A 21,842-nucleotide genomic window follows, 5' to 3' on the forward strand; every position below is an offset into this window, starting at 1 on the left:
AGAGAGCCTGATGTGGGGACCCTGGGATCATGACCTGAGCCGAAGGCAGAGGCTTAACCCACTGAGCCATCCAGGCGCCCCAACACATCTATCTTTATGCCAGAGCTTCACTGTCTTGATTACTGTAGTTTTGTTTGTTTGTTTTTTTTCTAAGTAATCATTTGCTATTTTTTTTTAATTTTATATATTTTTTTATTTTTTATAAACACATATTTCTATCCCCAGGGGTACAGGTCTGTGAATCGCCAGGTTTACACACTTCACAGCACTCACCATAGCACGTACCCTCCCCAATGTCCATAACCCCACCCCCCTTCATCCAACCCCCCTCCACCCAGCAACCCTCAGTTTGTTTTGTGAGATTAAGAGTCACTTATGGATTACTGTAGGTTTTTTTTTTTTTTAAGATTTTATTTATTTATTTGACAGACAGAGATCACAAGTAAGCAGAGAGGCAGGCAGAGAGAGAGAGGAGAAAGCAGGCTCCCTGCTGAGGAGAGAGCCCGATGTGGGGCTCGATCCCAGGACCCTGGGATCATGACCTGAGCCGAAGGCAGAGGCTCTAACCCACTGAGCCACCCAGGCGCCCCAGATTACTGTAGTTTTGTAGTGAGTTTTGAGATCAGTGTGAGAACTCTGTGCTGTATTTTCTTTTCAAGATTATTTCTGCAATGCTGTTCATTTCCATTTCCATATGAATTTTAAGTTCAGATTGTCAGTTCCTTCAATCAAACAACATAAGACTGGGAATTTGATAGAGATTGCATTGAATCTGTGAATCAATTCAGAGTGTATTATTTCTTAGTAATATTAAGCCTTCTAATCAAAAACATGGGATGTATTTCCATTTATTTAGATCCCCTTAAATTTCTTTCCAAAATGATCTATAATGTCATGTGCAAGTGTCATAGTTCTTTTTATTAAGAATTTTATACTTAGGGGTGCCTGGGTGGCTCAGTGGGTTAAGCCGCTGCCTTCGGCTCAGGTCATGATCTCAGGGTCCTGGGATCAAGTCCCACATCGGGCTCTCAGCTCAGCAGGGAGCCTGCTTCCCTCTCCCTCTCTCTCTGCCTGTCTCTCTGCCTACTTGTGATCTCTGTCAAATAAATAAATAAAACCTTTAAAAAAAAAGAATTTTATACTTAAAAAATAATAATTTTATTATTTTTTGATGCAGTTCATGTTTTACTGAACTTTTATTTAGTCTGATTGTATTTACTGATCAAAAGCTTGCAAGAATTTCTAAACCTATTATAACGTGGCTTTGTACAGTTAGGGAATTTTCATGGCTAAGAAAATAGTATATTGTCATTTATGTGCTCCCATTTTTGTTGTCAGAAGATTTTGCTCCTTTAAGAAAAAAATCCTGTCTTTCTTTGCTCCCTGACTTAAAAATAAATAAAAAATTCAATATTGCTGTAATTCTACCATAGTTTAAACATATCAGTGATACTATAAAAAGAATTCTTATTTGTTTTATCCAGTTGGTTTTCAAATCTTTCTGACTCTACTGGAAGATGTCTCTGAAATGCATCATCCCTTTCTTTCTATTTCGTGTTGGGCAGCCCTAATTATTAAATGCTTTTCTTGTGGTATTCTTTTGTTGTTGCTGTTAGCCTTCTAGTTGTTTCCCTATTCACTGGCCTCTAATATCTTGTACTCAGAAACCTTTTTTACAACCCCTACAGACAGATTATTTTTTCCTCTTTCTGTGATTTCATAATATAAAGTGCTTGTTAGCACAATATCTTTCTCAGAGAAAACTCTCAAAAATTGGCACCTATCAACATCACTGACTGTCTGTTCAGATGGTATTGCCTTTATCATATTCTATACCATTCATTCACTTTCTCGCTTCTCTTCCCTTAGATTCCCAACCTACTTAGACTGTAAATCTTTTGATAGCAACGAGTCCTCGCCTTTTCTATGTTCAGGGCCCATATAGTTTGGAAATAAGAAAACTGAGTTAAGTGGGGCGCCTGGGTGGCTCAGTGGGTTAAAACCAGGGTCCTGGGATCGAGCCCCACATCAGGCTCTCTGCTCAGCGCGGAGCCTGCTTCCCTTCCTCTCTCTCTGCCTGTGTGATCTCTGTCTGTCAAATAAATAAATAAAATCTTTAAAAAAAAATAAATGAATTAATCTGCCTTGCTTTCATGGATATCAAATTGTAGATAGTAGTAACTTGGTGAGAGCTTTATGGATCAACAAATGAGATACTAAGTTTGAAGTGGTCCTATTTTTGACTTGCCAGTTCTGCTTAGGCTTCCAAAGACCTATGCATTTCTATTTTTATTTTTTTTATTGAGAGGTAAGGAGCACAGGGAGGGGGCGAGAGAGAAACCTAAGGAGGCCACATGCCCAGCGTGAAGCCTGATGTAGGGCTAGATCTCACAACCCTGAGATCTTGACCTGAGCCAAAATCAAGAGTTGACACTTAACTAGCTGAGCCACCCAGGCACGCTGACATATGTATTTTTAAGGAAGACTTATTCCTGACTTTATTTTACAATTTGGTTTTATCTATTCCATTTGCATAACGAGGGGAAGTCATCATATAGGAATTAAGCTAAGTGAAAAACAAGTGCTTACTTCTAATGTATAAAAACTGAATCTAAGATGCCAATTTTTAAAAAATAATTACTTTCATTATAAATAACAATTACATGCACTACAATATTTATATTCCTTCCAGTCATTTGGACCACATGTTTGTGTTGGACCACATGTTTGTGGTGTTTGTTGGGTCTTTGTTCCTAATTCTTTTGATTAAGATACTACTTTTGTACTAATATTTTGCTAATAGGATATTAAAATACAATTCAAAGTATTCCCCATTTCAATTTCATACCTTCTTTTCCTGTAACACAGAGGAAATGCCATTCTCTCATTTTTAAGCCCACCTTTGGGTTCCACTCTTCCCTATGCTACCCCTTATCCTGAATTTTCAACGATAGAATCTGTGACTATAAGGAGCATGTCTTAGTTTTCTTTGTCTCTCAAATGCTTAAGCCGGCATTGGAAGAATGTATTTTCCAAAGTATCCCATGGTTTGTTTATCATATAATTTAAAATTGAGAATCTAAATATCTTTCAGAGGGAGGAGAATTTCTGAAAGTCATTTCTTTCTTAGCATCTTAACATCCAAACTCTGCTTGCTCACAAGATGACTTAATCAGCACCATATCAGAGACAGCTTGCTGTGTTTACCATTGTTAGTTGGGCCAGCATATGTCCAAAACAGTTGGAATGAGAAAAACAGCATTGACTTGGAGCCAAACTAGAAAGAGGTGGGAAAAAAGAGTTTTTAGCTATTAAACAGGACCAAATGCTTTGGACAGTATAGGGTACTTTGCTGGGGAGAGGGAGGGGTGGGATATTTTAGCTAAAAAAGAAAGGTTTGGTTCATCTCTAAATGCCCTGAAATAATAAAAATAAACTGGTGATGAGGCTTTAATGTTACCTCTGTGAGACTTTGTAAGTAATGTTATCTTTTTACATTAACCAAAAAAGGAGATTCTAAGATATTTAAATTGTGGATAATTTTTTTCAGTTTTATTTTTCAACTTTTGTTGTCTTTTTTTATTTTAATTCCTAATTACTGGCAATATTCTGTGACTTTATTAAGCAATGAGCGTGCCTTCGATATCCATCACATTTCATAGAAATCAGAATAATATACCTGATTTTTCTCAAATTGGATATTGTCTTGCTCTGTAGTATCACAAATTAAAGTATTACTTTGTAGTAAACAAAGTGTTTATTCTTATTTTTATAAGCAATGAATTACAAAATATAGGTATTTTTGTTCCTTACACCCCACTAAGGAACAACTCTTGTAGAAAAAGATGTTTTCATTGAAACAGAAAATGGAAAGTTAATGTTTTGCTATTTACAATGGAGGGTTTGAGGAAAAGTTTCCAAACAGCATAATCAAGGAATAAAACAGTTTTGACCATAATTGAGTTTTGTATCTCAGGCAAAGCCTGCCCTAGGATAATTTTTAATTAGATAAATCTTTTCTAAAGGACTTTCTGTTTTCCATTTTCTTTCATTTTCTCCTATTTGGTAGGAGTTCTTCTCTTTTCTCCTAAGACCCCTTCTTTTCTCTGGTCAGAATCTGCTCTGCTGGTTATTGATTTACCCAAGGAGGTCAGTGAAGGCCAACAGTAATTGCCTCCCTCATGAGGTAGACTTTCTGATAGAAACTAATTTATATTCTATATAATTTTGGGGTGGGGAGAGAATAGCCCTGGCCCTAGAAAGAGGCTTGAGAATCATCACTTCAGCCTCTTTGCTTTGTTTTCTACGAGAGGAACCAAAGTCTCACAGAAATAGGGTGAGCAAGATTAGAACTGCAGACTCAGTTCTCTTTCTGCCATATTCTGCTTCAATCATTTGGCAAGATACTGGGCATGAGCCAGTGACAGAAAGAAGACTGATATATTAATTTATACATTTATTTGTTCTCTAAAACAATGGGACCCCGTGACTGAGTCAGGTAAAACACAGACATGGTTTTTGTTTTTTTGTTTTTTTTTAAGATTTTATTTATTTATTTGACAGAGAGAGAGAGAGAGATCACAAGTAGGCAGAGGGGCAGGCAGAGAGAGAGAGAGGAGGAAGCAGGCTCCCTGTGGAGCAAAGAGCCTGATATGGGGCTTGATCCCAGGACCCTGAGATCATGACCTGAGCCGAAGGCAGAGGCTTAACCACTGAGCCACCCAGGCACCCCCACAGACATGTTTTTAACAATATGATCTTAACAATGAGTTTGGGGAAAGCATTTACAAAACAGCATAAAAGGTGGAAATGAGGTTTATACCCTGGGATGAGGAGGTGAGGGTGCACATAGAAGGGAGGGAACTGTGTATGCACAGTCAGAATCCCCCAGACCCTGACGCTTGGTTATCAGGTCAAGTGTGTCAGGCCTGGCTTCCTCTTTTCTGAAGATGAGTTCTTCTTAGGAGGTGCCTGAGTCTTTTATGCAAATGGACATCTGCTGTGCCGGTCCCACCTGCTCTCCAGACATGCCCAGAAATTTCTGAACCTTGGCTTTGACTAAATCTTGCCTCCTGCCAACTTTACCTTGAAATGAAGAAACCCAATTGAACAACCTACATAAATCAAATAGACACGTGACTAACGCAGAAGGTTGAACTCACTTCCTTACTGACCTCAGGAATCACACGGGGTTCTAGCTCCTTCCTTCTCCCCCCCACCTGGGCAGGGAAAGAAAACCTGAGTAACCCCTATACAAGTGCATTTCTTTTAGGTTAAATACAAATTGCATCTAGTTTTTGTTCTCTCTTTATCTTTGGTTTCACCAAGGCAATATTTACTTTTTAAAATTTCTTTCAATGATTACAGATTCCAAACCATTGATTTAAAGCATTTTTTTTAAAAAACTAGGACTTAAATTTTTGTTTAACAAATGAGTTCTCAAGCTGCTGAGTCTCCTCTCCCAGTCTGATCTGCATTATGTTATGAATTCTGTGGAAAATAAAATTGAAACCATCAGATTCAGAATGGCTTTGCTAAGCTCTATGATTAGCAATGTATTTCCTATGATCTTGGGTTACATTAATTTAAATTATATTAATATCTGGAAGAACATTTGGGTAACTGTTTTATTGCCTAAGTTTTTTTTTCCCCCCTTACAATGCTAACTACTAGGGCTATTTTGTTTGAGGCACCGAATTTCTTTAGTGGTTTGGCTACAGATCTATCACTAGGGCAAAATAGCCAACCTTGTAGTAGTATTATTGTAGCTTTGAGGTACATGTGATGTTTCTTTAAAACCTCAAGGTTTTTAAATATTCAGTATAAGCTAAATCAACCCACACATTATTAAGAAAAATTTTAAAGTCAAATAAGCACAATATCCTGTAATTTCTAAACATTCCTTTCCTGAACTCATTCAAATGTTGATTTCTATAAAATATCCTGGTCTTTTGAATATATATATGTGTGTGTGTGTGTGTGTGTGTGTGTGTGTGTATATATATATATATATGTATATATACATATATATACATATATATATATATATATTATATAGTTATATAGCAACTGCTGTGCAGATGGGAGCAGTCTATGTTCTTTATCTTATTAAAAGAAATTTCAATTGAGCAAATACTTGTTCTAGATCTAGCTTCATGCAGGGCATGTTAACTCTGCTTCATGGAAAGGAGATAAATTAGAAGGAAAACCTACCTGAATTGTTTAGTGGCATACGTTAAAGTGGCTTTCATTTAACATCATTCTAAATTAAAATTTACCATGAATTTAAGTAAGCAAGATAAAACAGCACCTTGAAAAAAAGATGTTGTCTACATGACCTTACAAAAATTAACTTAAACCTGTCTGGTGTTCCTTATCCTCACCTGTAAACTGGGGATAGTAAAAAAGCTGCTGTGTGACATGAAAAGAATTTATGCAGAAATTGTAACTAGTGCTCAGTACCTAGTGCTCACTTAAAAATGCCATCATGCTTATTTATATTTTTGTTTTCCAGTTAGCTGCTTAATGTGAAGAACAAGCAACAATGCCTGAAACTAATATATCAATCCAAAGAAATATGTTGGAACTTCTTTTACATGGTGTTTTCCTTGTCAGCCTATTCTGCTTCCTATTTACGTAGGGTAGAGGATAGAGAGACGGCTTCGAAATTTGGTTATCACAGGGAAATATCACTGTGTGACAATAAAACATTGGCTATAGATTCTCTGCAGCTGAAGGGATTGTGTTTTTCTGTCAGGGGCAGGTAGTAAATATTTTAGGTTTTGCAGGCCATACTGCCTCTGTGGCACTCACCCCTGACTTTGTAGTGCGAAAGCAGCCATAGCCAGTGTGCAAATGAGTAAGAGTGCCTGTGTTCCAATAAAACTTTATTTATGAACACTGGAGTTTGAATTGCAAATGATCTTCACATGTCTTGTCTTTCTTTCTTTCTTTCTTTCTTTCTTTCTTTCTTTCTTTCTTTCTTTGTTTCTTTATTTCTTTCTTTCTAAACCATTCAAGAATGTGAAAGTCATTCTTGGGTCATAGGTGGTAAAAAAAAAAAAAAAAAAAAAAGCAGGGGACTGGCTGGGTTTGGCCCATGAGCCATAGTTTGCTGACCCCTGCTCTATGGAATCCTCTTTATTTTTAATACCTTAAATAGCTTATTTCTTATACTTTGTTTGTACAAAGTGTACCACTTCAAGCTGTAGACTGATCATCTCAAAGCTGTGCTTAAAATATTGAGAAGCGTTTTGTAATGCTGACAGTTCTCTGAATACAGGCCATTCCTATAAACACATACTATGAGTTCTACCAGAAATAGAAATTTTAATGACATCTAATTAAATAGAAACCAACAGAGAAAAATTATTACACTTTCTTATGCCAGATTATGAGGGTTTTTAATTAATGCACAGAAACAGATATACTGATTTCTACTTATTTTTACATATATATATATATATACATATATATGTTTTAATCAGATTTTTTGACAACTTCATGCCTTTCTTTGAAGTGGACCCTTCACTTATCTTCTAAGTTGTGCCTTAATGGCCGCAGATCATCCCTCATAAGGCACAGGGAATCATATACCAAAAAAGCTCTGAAATCTGAAAAAAAACCACCACAGTCTATCCTGTCAAATCTTTTCTCACACTGTCAAAAAACAGCTGCCTCTTCCTTTTTGTTACTACGTACTTTCTTCAATTAAAAAAGTAATCTAAAAATTTATGGACACATTTAAATCTCATTAACACTATTTACAGTTAATTATGAGTCCGTATCTCCACCTCTGATACAATCCAAGGGGATTTAGTTAATCAAGTACTAAGGATAACTTCATTATTAGGCACTCTTTACCTGTGAGTGAGTGGATTCAGATTGGAAAGTTAGATGGATTTAAAAAAAAAAAAAATTGTCTAGACTCAACAGAAATTTCTATGGCTAAAGGATGAAATACCAAATTTGCACTTCCTAAATACAGAATTGTTTCTTAAAAAAGCATCGAAACACAGGTGTTAAGAAAGATGCTTTGAACTCACCTGAGTAAACACAAATGTGTCAAAATATGCAGAAATGTGTTCTACTACAAATCTCTATGTTGTATGTATTGGCAATTACAAGTAGATTGTTCTCTTTACCTCTAAAAATAAAAAAAAAATATTTGATATTGTTTTGACAAAAAACTTTTCAGTCTCGTTTATACCAAGGTATATGCCAACCAGAATTGCACAGAGATTAAATTGGATACCTGTTTTGTAGAACTCACAAGTGAGAGTGCAGTGGCTAAGATCATGGACTCTGGAACGAATGGTGTCTATTCTCATTCTTGTTGTACCACGTAGGAGCTGTATGACTCTGGCCGAGTACCTGTGTGGCCTCCATTTCCCTCATCTGTGAGTAAGGAGCATAATCGTGTCTATCCCGTGTACCCGGAGAGTCCAAACTCCTATAGTGTTGTACAAAAGAATAAATGAATTAACATTTATTTTATAAAACATTCAGAACAGTGTTTGGCACATCATAAGCCCTGGTATTGGTGTTGGCTTCATAATTTAAATTAAAAGAAAGCAACTCTCCAGACTGACTAACATTATGGTATCTTTGTTCTTAACCAAGTTTAGAAAGCCAAATTTGGAATCCGGCATAGGGAAGTCACATTTTATTAGAATGCTCAAGCCCTGAAAACTTTGCATAATTCCAGGCTTGCATAATTATTTTAAAACTCACATATTCAAACTGCTTCCTGACAAAGGATAGTGGGTATTTCTACTTATGAGCAAAAGTGGTGTCACCATGTGGCAAAAACATAAACACAGGTGCCAATGCATTTGTCTGGCTAGATTTGAAATTATGCAATGTTAGATGAATTTTTTATTTTTTAACATTTACTTTTTCCCCCAAATTGTGTGTACAAAGTGAAACTTTATTATTTCCAATTCAAAAATTCCAAATTCCCATAATTCCATAAAACAGTAATGCATGTTCTTTGAAAGAGCAGTAATATAATTTGCCTCTGATTTGAATTCAGCAAATAGAGAAATAAAGCCGTTAGAACAGTGATTTTCAAACTGAATTCCATGGAGCCTGGATTCCCAGGGGAAGGAGCCAGAGCGGAAGCTAGTGGGTGAGAGACATTGGTTCCTTCTGAACAGTTTTGCTTGTGCTGGTTTTATATGTTGGGGCTATTCATAAAATTTCATTTGAAGAAAGTGTCCAGCTGTTTAAAGAAATGTTTTTAAAAGCCAGTGCAATCCTATATTAGAAGGGTTTAGTGGGACTTTAAGAATTTTCGTTTTGTAATAAAGATTTCCTCAGAACTTAGCAAACAACCCAGACCTAGAGAAGGGGAAAAAAAGAAAGAAAGAAAAGAGTGAATTGGTTGAAATCCTGTTCTCATTTTGCAGGATTGAAGATTAGAGGGTAGAAAAGAAAAGATGGTTTGGAGCCAAGAGGAAAAGAAGGGAAGCACCATACCTGGCATTTCTGCTCTTTTTCCCCTCCCGCTTTCCTGCACTTTTAATACACATTGTTGTCTTGAATATATTAAGCATTGAAATGCTCAGAAAAGATTGAATTCCCCCCCCCCCACACACTGGTTAAAGGTAATTTTCCTGGCAGGATACAAGAACCAATCAAAGCTCTTTTTCTCTATCATGAAAGAACACAGTTGCATACTTCCACAAACAAGGGTTCCTGATAGAAGGGTGGGGATATGTTCTCTGAAAAAATTGTATTTGCTGAATACACAAATGTAATTGGGACCTGAAGAGTGTTGTTAGAGAGGGGTATCTGCTGAGAGAGGTATTTAGTCAATCGGTAGTCATTAAACTGAAACTTAGGTATTGAATTTATCTTACATGTCAGATGACATGGAGTTAGAAGGAATCTGCTGCTTCAACTATTAGATTTCCATAATAAGAAGGAAGTATTGTTAGCCCTGTGCAAAGTAACAAGTGAATTATTATCTGTGACCTAGAAGAACATGTAAGTTGTAGGAAAAATCCATGGTGAAGGAAACAATCTGTCCCCCCTTCATTGTAACTCTTGTTGAAGTCAGTTTGCTCATCCCAGGTGATGAGTGTTCTATGTGGCTAAATAAATAACTTTCTGGATTAATATTTATATTTTCTATTTTAAAACACTAAGATTTCCCATCTACTGAAGGGTTCATTTACAGGTACTGTTACGTCAGGTTAAATTTTTATCTCAAATTACGAAGTAATATGGATTAGGTTCTTAGCTCATATTACCTGGAAGTCATAGAAATGGGCTTGATCTTGTTTCCATACTGCAAGAAGCTCAATGAAGCTTTTACGTGGTTCTCAAATAGTGAGGAGCTAGCAAACACTGCAATGGTTTAGAACTAAGTGGGTATTACAAATGAGTTGGCAATTCATGTTTGTGTTATGGTTTGTTATGACTGCTTAATTCAAAAGCATATTTGCAGAGAGGGAATTTGAATTAAGTAAATCAAAATAGTAAGGCTTTGATTAAAAAGTTAGCTTTCTTTAACTTAAATGTTGATATTTCAAGGCCTACTGAAATTTTAGTCATTTGTGGTTATTTTTGTTTCCTGTTCAGACCCCTGGGAAATAAGAGAATAGTAAATCAAAGCCCAGGTTGCTTCTTGCATTTATTTTCTTTTCATTGATGCCATGTATCCATGCACTTGAAGAAACTAAAGACATGTATAACTTGAACAGAATCATTTGGAGGGAGAATTATATTTCCGGACTTAACCGTTTAAATAATTCTTGTTATAAAAATTATTCTTTTCATGTTTGATAATTTTCTAATTCTTTTTTTACTTCATGATGATGCTGTCATAAGTAGAGACAGTGGAAGCTAAGAATATTTGTATTACTAAAGGGACATTTGGGCAGATTTGTCACCAGGCTGAGAATGTATTACTTGTTTTCTCCTTTCCTGTGTTTGATGTTAGGCACACTCAAATTTACTAATTTACTTATTCAGAGAAAATGTGCTTTCCAAGACAGAAAGGACACTACACATTTCAATGAAAAACCTTCAATAAATGGTGTCCTGTATTTTTTTTTTTAAATCAGTTATTGGTTGGGCACCTGGGTGGCTCAGTGGGGTAAGCATCTACCTTCTGTTCAGGTCATGATCCCAGAGTTCTGGGATCAAGTCCCACATGGGGAGCCTGCTTCTCCCTCTGCCTCTGCCTCCCTCTCTGTCTCTCAAAAATAAATAAATAAGATCTTTTTAAAAAGTCTAAATCCATTATTGGCTATTTTAGATGAAATATTAAAGAATTTTGATTAAGTAACTTCAGGAGGATTTGTTCTTTTGTATTTACATGTAGTAATTTAATTCTTCATTGTTCCAATTTGAGATGAAAAATTTCTGAGCTTACCAAATGCTGGCCGAAATGTTTGATAATGTAACACGGGGTGATCATTTATAAATTAAGCCTTATTGTTTACATAATTCTGCACTCTGGCTTGTTCTTGGTGAACCCTGTGAAGACAAACAGCATGGGTGGGTTAATATTATTTTACTTGGGTTCCCACCCCATTTTGGTGGTTGTCACCTGTCAGTACTCTGAGTTTTAAGGGTACATTGGGATCTGGGACATGGGAAAGGCACATAAAATAGAAAAATATTTGAAGTCATTTTTTTTTCAAATACTTACTATTGTTGGAAACTCATTCAGTTATCAATAATTTAAACAGTCAAATAGTATTTATCTGAAATTCAAGCAATCATAAAGACCTAATAAGTAATTGCTTTAGGACTTTAACTGGGAATGTGTATGTGTGTGCATATGTGCACATGCGTTTCTAATTTCATTCCCATATGATTCTTCTGACCATGGACAGTCCTGGTGAGAAAATAGAAGAGGACCCAGGTGGGATTCTGGAACACAGTATCATTGCCTTTCATGTGTCATGTTTTCTACATAAGTTTATGGGTTGATCTTCTGCAGCAAGATATGAATTCTCTGAAGGCTTTCCTTACTTCTGTTGCTGACTAAAAAACTTTTTTTTTTTGTTATTTCATAGGGCTTTACCAATACTTGCTGAATAAAGGGGTTAATGAAAAATGATGTCAACCTGATGATACATAAAAGCAATGACTACAATGTTGTTTTAGATACGTACAGCCCTAAGCAGTCTCTGATACTTTCTTAAGATAGTATAGTACTTAAGAATTTGTGCTGTAATATGGTTATTAAGACAAAGTACTAGATAAACAAGATACAAACAAGCATCAGATAGTTTTGTGCTCTGATATAACCAATAGGATATAAGGAACAAAAGTGTAAATAAAATTATGAAGTTGTGTATGTGTAGTTCCAAAACATTCTTAGAAGAGGGTGGGAGGTGCTAGCAGGATTTCAGAAAAAGGGAATATTGAAGGGATTTGAATGGGGTTAAATCAAGTTTATGGAGTTGAGGGAAGAAAAAAGACTTGAGTTCTTCATGCATTTCCCAAAATCTGTGGATTCTACCTGAAAAAAACTCTTCAGTGATCAAAATAACCATGACAAGTGGCAGTGAAGCTAGAATCTATCCCCCATTGCAGAGCCAACTCTTTAGGATTGCTCAGCGTAGGATTGACAGCGCCATAGTTAGGACAAAGACTGTAATGTGCTACTTATGGATTGTCATCTACCCTTCCCCCAGACGTCATCTTCAGTTTTTGTTCAAGAAGGTTCGCAATGAGAACGGCTTATGTTAGCTGATCAGATGATCAGAACATTTGTTTCTCCCCAATTCTAGCACTTGTAGTTGATATGTCCACTTGCCAATGGTTGTGGAGAACAATTTCCTTGGTATAAAGAACTTAATTTCCATGTAAATTGGCTCTGGACAGCAATGGTGATGCTCTACCCCGAGTTATAGCTGCTGTAGTTATGAATATGAACTGAGATAAACATGGTGCTAGTTTTTATTGCATTTTTTCAAGTTACAACTTTTAGCTGAGTTGGCACCTACAAATGGTGGTGAGATTGCGCCTGTGCCAATGGTTTGCGAAAACCTGTAGTTTGCACGCTACTACTTTGAGATCTCATTTCAGTGGGGCAGGGTGAAGTCTTCAGCCATAGTTGTGATAGTTGTAAATGGTCAAAAATGTGCATTCTTTGAATTTTCCCATCCATCGGGTTTGCAAACTGTTCACCTAAAACAGTCTTAAAAATAATGGATTCTTGTTTGTAAGTCAGCTGACAAAGAGCAACCAAAGATTTCTGGTCTTGAACATATGAAAATTCTCCCTACTTACCTGTGCTATAAATAACAGTATCTAAAGTGAAAACCTAAATACTCATGGTGGCTAGGTTATCCTTCAAACTCTGAATTAACACTTTAAAAAATATTTTTAAAAATTTGTTGAAGAAATTAAGTTACTATAAAGTGGGTATTGCTTAAATAGATGCGATTATATGGTTTGAGATTTTTATTTTGATGTGGGAGATTTTTGTTTCCATGTTCATTAAAAACTATTTCTAAAACAAAATTGCCTAACTTGATTAAGGCTAAACAGAAGAATAAATAACTTTCAAAGAAACAATTAAGAAAGACACTGGAGAAAGAATGAACAAGGCTTTGTAAAGTGATAATTAAGACTAGTTAATATATATTTTGAAATGTTGTAACTGGGCATTTGGTATTAGAATAATAATATAAATATAACATATATATGTGTTGGCATGTAGTTGGAATCTCAGACAAACATAGTGAGTTGAAATAAAGTTATGAGGTCTCGAGCTAAAGTAATTGAGATCTGTTAAGAAAACATGATTTGTTTTTAGCTAGTGCTGCTAATATCTACAGTTTGTTGCATCAACTTCTTTCTAACTTATGTATCACTGGCACCTGTTTAAAGTAATTTATAAGAAATTTAGATGTTCCTAGACAAGAAATGTTATGAATAGAGATGATTCCATTTCCTCACTGTTAAAAGTGGTTGTTAGTTTTTTCTTTTAAGTTGATTATTTCTAATTATGATAATACAGCAGCTGTAGACAATGCCCTTTCTTTCACATTTCATGATATGAAAGTGACTGTAACTTGTTGAAACTCAGCCCTGGTCTTGTGTTACTATTATTAGTCCTGGGGAAGCTTATTAGCCTGTCACAGACGCTGTAAGAAAAATCCATCATTTCTTTTGGAATATGATGAGTCTTTGTCACCCACAATGCAATTAATGTTAAAAATAGAAAGAATGGTTATGATATGATTATGATTAGCCAGAGATGAGCTATTGTCCAAATAAAAGAACTAATCCAGCAGGCCAAAGATGACCTATACAGTTTGCTGATTGCCATTTCTCTCTGAGTTTGATGAAATATTCATGCCTTTGCTCTCCTCTCTGCAAGCACTATTGATTTCTTGTATAAACGCTGCTATATTTAGTCTAGACAAATGGAATGTGGATTGCTGCTGAATAAATTGGATGAAAGACTGGGATCTTGCTTGCCGCTTTCTCTCAGTCTTGGGCAATTATTTATAATCAAGAGCAGTTTTTGTAAGTCGAGGGTGATTTTTCACAATTTAGTGATTAGTTTCTGAACAAAGGCAAGCAGTTAGACACAATCATTTCTGTTGGGATAGCAGGTTAAGAAGTCAAATTACCCTTTGAGGTTTACAATAGCTGTTTTGGAGAGATCTGGGACTTTTCTTCCCCCTTACCTTGTTTTGTGGGAGAGGTTTCTTAGGGATTTGATGTTCACTTTTTATGGATAAGAAGAAGGACAACACGAAAAGACCCCAGGGTCTCCTGAAATTCTACATTTTGTCTTTATAGGGTTAAATTCTGACCTTTCTTTATTGGGATTTCCATATGTAAACACTGGAGGCTGTAGTTTGGCCTTTTTAATGCAAAAATGAAATATATCATTAACAGTCATTGCTTTTGGCTGGAATTATACCAACTCTATAAATTAATGCTCAAAATCTCGTGTTACTCCAGAGTCTTGATTGAAAGTTCTACAACAGACCCTGCTACTAAGAAATCATACAGGCCATCATCTTCATTTAATCCCAAACTTGTCACAATTACTATCTCTCCTTTCATAAATATCAGTGTTTTAGAAGACACTGTCCACCAAACTATGGTTTATTAATAAATTGTTTTACCATTTCCGTTAAAGTAACATGTGTAGTACCATCAATGCAAGCTTCTGATCAATAATGTTGAAAAGTTGACCAGGGTTCACAACCCAAGATTGATACCAGCGCCCCCTCCCACCCCACCCACAGGTGTATACCACATGCCCTGTACACATAGGCAATTCAAGTGATAAGTAAGGACATTAATGTTTCATTCAGTATTTGCAGCCTTAACTTCTACAGACAAGATTTCTGTTAGCCTTTCGACTCACTGAAAATAGCTCTTAAATCCACACGGAAAATTAACTTTGTAGTTCCCAACCTGGAATCTACAAATCTAAGTTACTTACAATAGTAGTCAGAGCATTAAATGCAATTTGGAAAAATACAGAAAAGTAAGAAGGGGAAATTATTTCTACTTCCACTCCAAATATAACTATGTTCTGTTCTGTATGTCACCAGTCTTTGCTACAAGGATTCAGAGACTAATACAATTAAAAACTCACTAGAAGATTTGCTCCAAGAGGGCTGGAATTTTTTGTCTTTTTTGCTTTCCTACCAAACCTTACATCCCTTAGAATTTAAGGCTCTCCATAAATGTGAATGTGTATTGGCTTAAGTTGTATTTATTTAAAGAGTTATCAGAGGGTATATGTCACTTTTATTACTGTTTTTTCATTTAATGTTGTAATAGCATTCTTCATGTTCCCATAAACATTACTTTTAATGAGTATGTGTTTTTCCACCATATGGATGTGACATATTTTACTTAGACGCTTCCTTGTAGTTGGTGGATTTCAATTAAAATGATAATACTTCAGTGGATGGTATGACATTGAACTGTATTTTCCCGTAATTATTGTCTCCTTAAGATATATTCCTACAGTTGGCAAACCTGAATCAAATGGTAGAATATTTAATGATTTTTCCTACATATCACCAAGTTGTTTTTCAGAAGCTCTAACCATTTGGTAATACCACTTGCGATATGTAATTATCTACTTGTTCAAATGCTTACACCACACAATGGGGTATTATACACACATATGCATATACGTGGATCGTACAGATGATACTTAATGTTTAGAAAATGATGCCTTACTTTGACTTAGAATTTGCATTTCTTTACTAGTAAAGGTAAATTTTTAAAAATTGTTTATTTAGGGACACCTGGGTGGCTCAGTCATTATGCGCCTGCCTTCAGCTCAGGTCATGGTCCCAGGGTCCTGGGATCAAGTCCCGCATCAGGCTCCTTGCTCACTGGGGAGTCTGCTTCTCCTTTTGCCTGCCGCTCCCCCTGTTTGTGCACACGTTCTCTCTCTCTCTCTCTCTCTCTCTCTCTGTTTCTGACAAATAAATAAATAATAAAATCTTCTAAAAAAATAAAGATTATTTATATTCCTCTATATTCTTTTCCACTTTTCTAGAAGTTTTAGTGTTTTTATTTTCTAGTATTAAATGAAAATCTTATGCAATTTTATTTGCATACTTGCTCTTAATATTTTTGTTTTGTTAGCCACACTGTGTTGATTTATTTTCATACACAGGAAAATTCCATTTTTATTAATTTAAAAAACCCAGAGCATTTATTGAGAAATGTTCTGTATGTTGTAAGTCCTTAGAGTGGATTATCCCAGTTAATCCTTTTAACAACTCCATGTTGTTACTTCCTACTACCTTGTCTATGAATTTTTGTGCTTCTACTCTCCTACAAATGATCTGATAGAAGTAGTAAGAATTTTTTATGTTATCTTTTTTTTAAAATTTAAATATCCTATAATTATTCTTGTCAAATTAATTAATCTCATCAGTCTTTGTTCCTCTAGTGGTTTGATTTGTTTTAAGCTTCCTCACCATTTTTATGCCTTACTCATTTTAGGAATAAGGTAACTGAAATAGAGTTTATCATCGTTGAAAGACCTGACACTTGTGGTTGATTAATCCACTCACCATTTTCAACATCTTAGCATGCAGATTTGTACTTGTTCTTTGGCAGGTCCAACAGCCCCACAGATACATTGTTGAAAGCTTTAATTCTTAAGGAATTCCTTAATTCTTGAGGAATATATCTTAGAATATATCTTCTGACTCTGATTACAAACTAACATGCCTGCAAGTGTGGAAATCGAGTTGTGATAGAAATTTCTCTTTAAACTTGGCATTTCTTCTTCAGTAGAGTAGCATTTTTTTGTCCCAGGTTTGCCTAACTTACTACTAAGTGGTCCAGTAGAGTAAGTTTTGTGAATGACTTTGATACCAGGAAATAACTGGATTCATCTCTTTGTGGTTCTTGGTTTTTGGTTTTTTTGTGGGGTGGCGGGGGGGATGGTGGTGGGTGCAGGATTCATCTCTTTGAAAAAAGAAATTCAGAAGATTCATGAAAGTGGGTCGCTGGGTGAAAGTTAGCGTATGGTCCATTTTACCAAAACTGATACACTAATGACCTTTTATTATCATTGTAAAAATGACTTCACTTGTTGACACAAAATCTGTTCATATACGGTATAGTGTTTTTTATTTTTTGTTTGTTTCCAAATCAACATACTCATTTCCTATCCTCTGTCATGCTCTCCCACCCTTTCTTTTTCCTCCTGCTTCTCTAGTGGATGTGAAGTCAGAAGTTCCCGTGGGCCTGGAGCCCATCTCACCTTTAGACCTGAGGACCGACCTCAGGATGATGATGCCTGTGGTGGATCCTGTTGTCCGTGAGAAGCAACTGCAGCAAGAGTTACTCCTTATCCAGCAACAGCAGCAAATCCAGAAGCAGCTCCTGATCGCCGAGTTTCAGAAACAACATGAGAACTTGACACGGCAGCACCAGGCGCAGCTCCAGGAACACATCAAGGTAGCAAATGTTTCCTTGCCTCTGACCTTTTCACCCAGGAAGCCTGCAGCAGGACGTGGGCATAAGAAGGAGCATTGGGAGGGGGGTAGGGAGGTGAGTTTCACCATGATTAAGATGCGGGAGTATGGCCTGAAAGAAATTGTGATTTTACTGGTGAGCACCTTGGGTAAGTAGTAGGAATGCTGACTAAAAACAAGCTTTGCTCTTGGGGGGGCCTCTCTCACTCTCATCCGTTAGTGTACAGCATCATTAGTAGGGAAAGGCAACTTTCCAACCTCTGTTGAGTTTGTCTTCAATATGATTTTGCTCATTGGCCCTGTCTGTTCTCCACCAAGAAGAACCATGAGCCTGGGAAGAGCCATTTTATATTTTTACAGGATCTGCATAAACTACTTATCAGAAATGATAAAAGGAGAGACTTTTTTGTTTTGTTTTTGGTTTATACGTGGATTTCTTAAGCTTTTGTTTAAATTCCAGTTATTGAACAGTCAGGGTAATATGAGTTTCAGGTGTACAGTGTAGTGACCCAGCACTTCCTACATCCCAAGGTACTCATCCTAAATCCCCATCACCTGTTTCACCATTGTCCCAGCTGCCTCCCCAAAAGGGTATTCTGAATATATCCTAATTTTCCCCTTGAAGAAGACCTTATAATATATACGTTTAAAGTGATAACATAAAAGTTCAAGAGAATTACATATGAAGAAACTGATGCAAATGTTTTTAATATTTTTATATAAGTTTAATAAGCTGCAGATAAGAATTTTTTTAAAGAATTTTGGGAGTAGTTGATAGCTTGAGATCCAAATTGTTTAAAATATTCTAGGAGAACTATATCCATATCCCAGAATTTTTTATGAATTTTTTATTCTGTTGTCAAGTCACTTTAGATGTATCTGGGTATCAATTTCTTCTTGTATCTTTCAGATAAATATTGCTTTAGCTTTATTTGGGAAATGTCTTTCAAATTCTTGACGAAGACATTTAACATAAAGCTACTTTGTTCTGATTAAGTAGATGTTTAGTTTGAATTTATTATGACAATAATAAAAGTTAGCAAATACTTATATAAAATTCCCATTTTTAGGTCTATGTCCTTCAAAATGATGTAAATACATGTTAACTTAGTAATGCAATAAATTACAGGGTCTAGATACTTGATCTATTACTCACTTGCGTGTTAAATACAAACACATTTATGTCAGATTAATATAGATAACCAATCTATGTTAATATTATAAAAAATTACCACATTAATATTAGTGTCTGAGAAGGTAAAAATGCTATCTTCTTCCCTATATCCTTTCTTTTTTAAGATACACTTTCTTAGCCTGAAAGGCCTCTTTATCTTCTTTTCCAAAAAAACAACTTTGACATCTGATATAAAACATCATAGTTTTCTTCTTTAGTAAAGTTTACTTAAAGAACCCTTGCAATTTATTATTCTATAAGATACCTTAAAACTAAGAGTAGGGATTTTGTTTTGGGTCTCATATGGAACCAGTAGCTCATGGCTGTATTTTCTGGAATAGGAAACCTTCATTTAGTTTATAGACATTTTTTTTATTATGTTATATTAGTCACCATACAGTACATCATTAGTTTTTGATATAGTGTTCCTTGACTTATTTTTAAAGCATATTATTTGACCCTTGAAAAAATATCAGGAGCATTGATGTTTAGATTTCCTTCTCCATTCATTCTTGGCATGTTAAGATGAGAATGATGAATGAATAAAATTTATATTCTTCACCATACTTTTTAAAAGTACCTATATAGTTCATTTTGCTGTGGTACTGATTCATGTTACACTGAATACAGGACAATAGTAATGCTTCTTTTCATTTATATTTGGTATCTTTTGTAGTTGTAAAGATTAACATGAAAATTTTTGAAGTAATGTATTGTTTTATTTTACTCACAGGTTAATAGTAACAAGTAGGTAATTAAGTATTAAATTTAGCTCAAACAAAGTAATACAGTAGGTCTGCTGACATCTGGAAAATAGCAGAAAAGAGGAGGCTCTTGACAGAAAAAGGACTCTGAGATAGTTAAAGGGAAAATTTAGTTTTTGAAAGGATTTTCCAAAGGCATAGGCTGTTTTCTCAGAAACTAAAGATCTATTTTAAATTTCCTTTTAAGTTTAGGAAGCTTTTTACTTTTTAAATTTTTTTGTTTTATTTTACTTTACGTTTTTTATGGGAAGGGCTGAGTTGATTTTTTTTAACATTCACTTGGATTTTATGTTTATGAGGAACACAGTATATGAAGCTTTACTTATATTAGCATTTTGAATCTTTGGTTTCTGTAATCAATATCTGTTGAGTTAGATGTTGTTATCCCATTCTTCCACTTAGTAAGCTGAGGCAGAGAGAAATACTGAAACTTACCCAAGACCACACAGCCAGTAAATGGTTGTTCCAAGATTTGTAGTCTTACCTTGTCTGCCATTAGAACTACCACATCATCCTTCCTGTGTCGTGTATCAGAACATCTGAAAATGGGCAGTTGATGTTTTGTTCTTTCTCTTTTTTTTCAGTGTCAGTCCTGCAGTCTTCAATAATGAATAGTAGCTATGGAAATTAAATTGTGTACTTTTCTAGATTCCTAAGATAGATTAAATTTCAATTTGATTGGGGCTTTTGTTGAAATCAGTTTCACCAATCCCAGTAGCTGTATAAAATTAATATTTAAGGCACAGTTTAAGGGAAGTTATAAAGTTTTCTTTTACAGTGCAGTATCTAAAGTCATCCAATAAAGGACTGATATATCAGAGCCAAAATGCCAAAGATTTTAATATGAAGAGTAACCAGAAATGCTTCTAACCATATCCTTCAGGCAGAGGTGAGGCCGTCGTGGTTGGCACGCCAGGTTGGCTTCCTTTCACTCCAGAGTAACTGATGCCATTCCAAAAGATTTTTGGTTTTGTTCTCTTACTTATCAGCATAAATTTCAGATTTTTAGGTATCTAATATAAACAACAAATTACACCAACTTCATTATGACTGAGATCTAAAAACAGTAATAATAATTAAAATTAGAATGGTTCAAACTTACAAACTAAATCTCATGTGCATTCTGAACATGTTGTGTGATGGAGATAACTTCTCTTACGTACAAGGAACCAGGGCTTTGAGTAGTTTAGTAAGGTGCCTAGATTTCATATCTAGTAATATCAGAGCTTAAGTAGAACTCACAATCTTTAGTTACTCCACAGTGAGCACATTTATTATTATTCACAGATATCTCTTTCTCCATCTGAGAAAAAACAGACATGTCAAGACAGTTATTAAGAATCCGTCGTTGTGGAGCACCTGGGTCCCTCAGTCATTAAGCATCTGCCTTTGGATTGGGTCATGATCCCGGGGTCCTGGGATCGAGCCCCTCATCAAGCCCCTCACCGAGCCCTGCATCGGGCTCCCTGCTCAGTGGGGAGCCTGCTTCTCCCTCTCTCACTCCCCCTGCTTGTGTTCCCTCTCTCGCTGTGTCTCTATTAAATAAATTTTAAAAAATCTTAAAAAAAAATTTAAAAATCCTTCATGTTCATGTTACCTGTTGTTTGGAACTGAAGTCAAGGGATTCAGACAACCTGACAGTACTTTAATGGAAATGATTTTGTTTTGACCCATCTCTAATCAGAAGGTTTTTGCCTGCTGGATGAATGAACTAGTCTTCTGCTGTTTTGAGAGACATGCCTACCATGAATATATAGATACATTAATCCGAGAACATTCTCTATAAGGTTTTGAAGGTTTTTAAAAAAATTTTTTTAAGATTTTATTTATTTATTTGACAGAAAGAGAGATCACAAGTAGGCAGAGAGACAGGCAGAGAGAGAGGGGGAAGAAGGCTCCCTGCTGAGTAGAGAGCCCGATGTGGGGCTCGATCCCAGGACCCTGAGATCATGACCTGAG

At 35.7% G+C, this 21,842-nt stretch overlaps 1 protein-coding gene across 14 annotated transcripts in view; it reads left to right on the plus strand.

Moving 5' to 3' along the window:
• Window positions 1-21,842, plus strand: part of LOC111147209 (histone deacetylase 9) — a 926,500-nt gene that overhangs the window by 461,780 nt on the left and 442,878 nt on the right. For all 14 annotated transcript variants that reach the window (XM_022503097.1, XM_022503098.1, XM_022503099.1 and 11 more), the window contains one exon: window positions 17,687-17,928. In XM_022503097.1, coding sequence (XP_022358805.1) covers window positions 17,687-17,928 — 242 coding nt within the window. The remainder of the gene's footprint in view (window positions 1-17,686; window positions 17,929-21,842) is intronic.

The sequence above is a fragment of the Enhydra lutris genome, unplaced genomic scaffold (assembly GCF_002288905.1).
Source record: "Enhydra lutris kenyoni isolate GAN:26980312 unplaced genomic scaffold, ASM228890v2 scaffoldscaffold16, whole genome shotgun sequence".
Taxonomy (NCBI): Eukaryota; Metazoa; Chordata; class Mammalia; order Carnivora; family Mustelidae; genus Enhydra; species Enhydra lutris.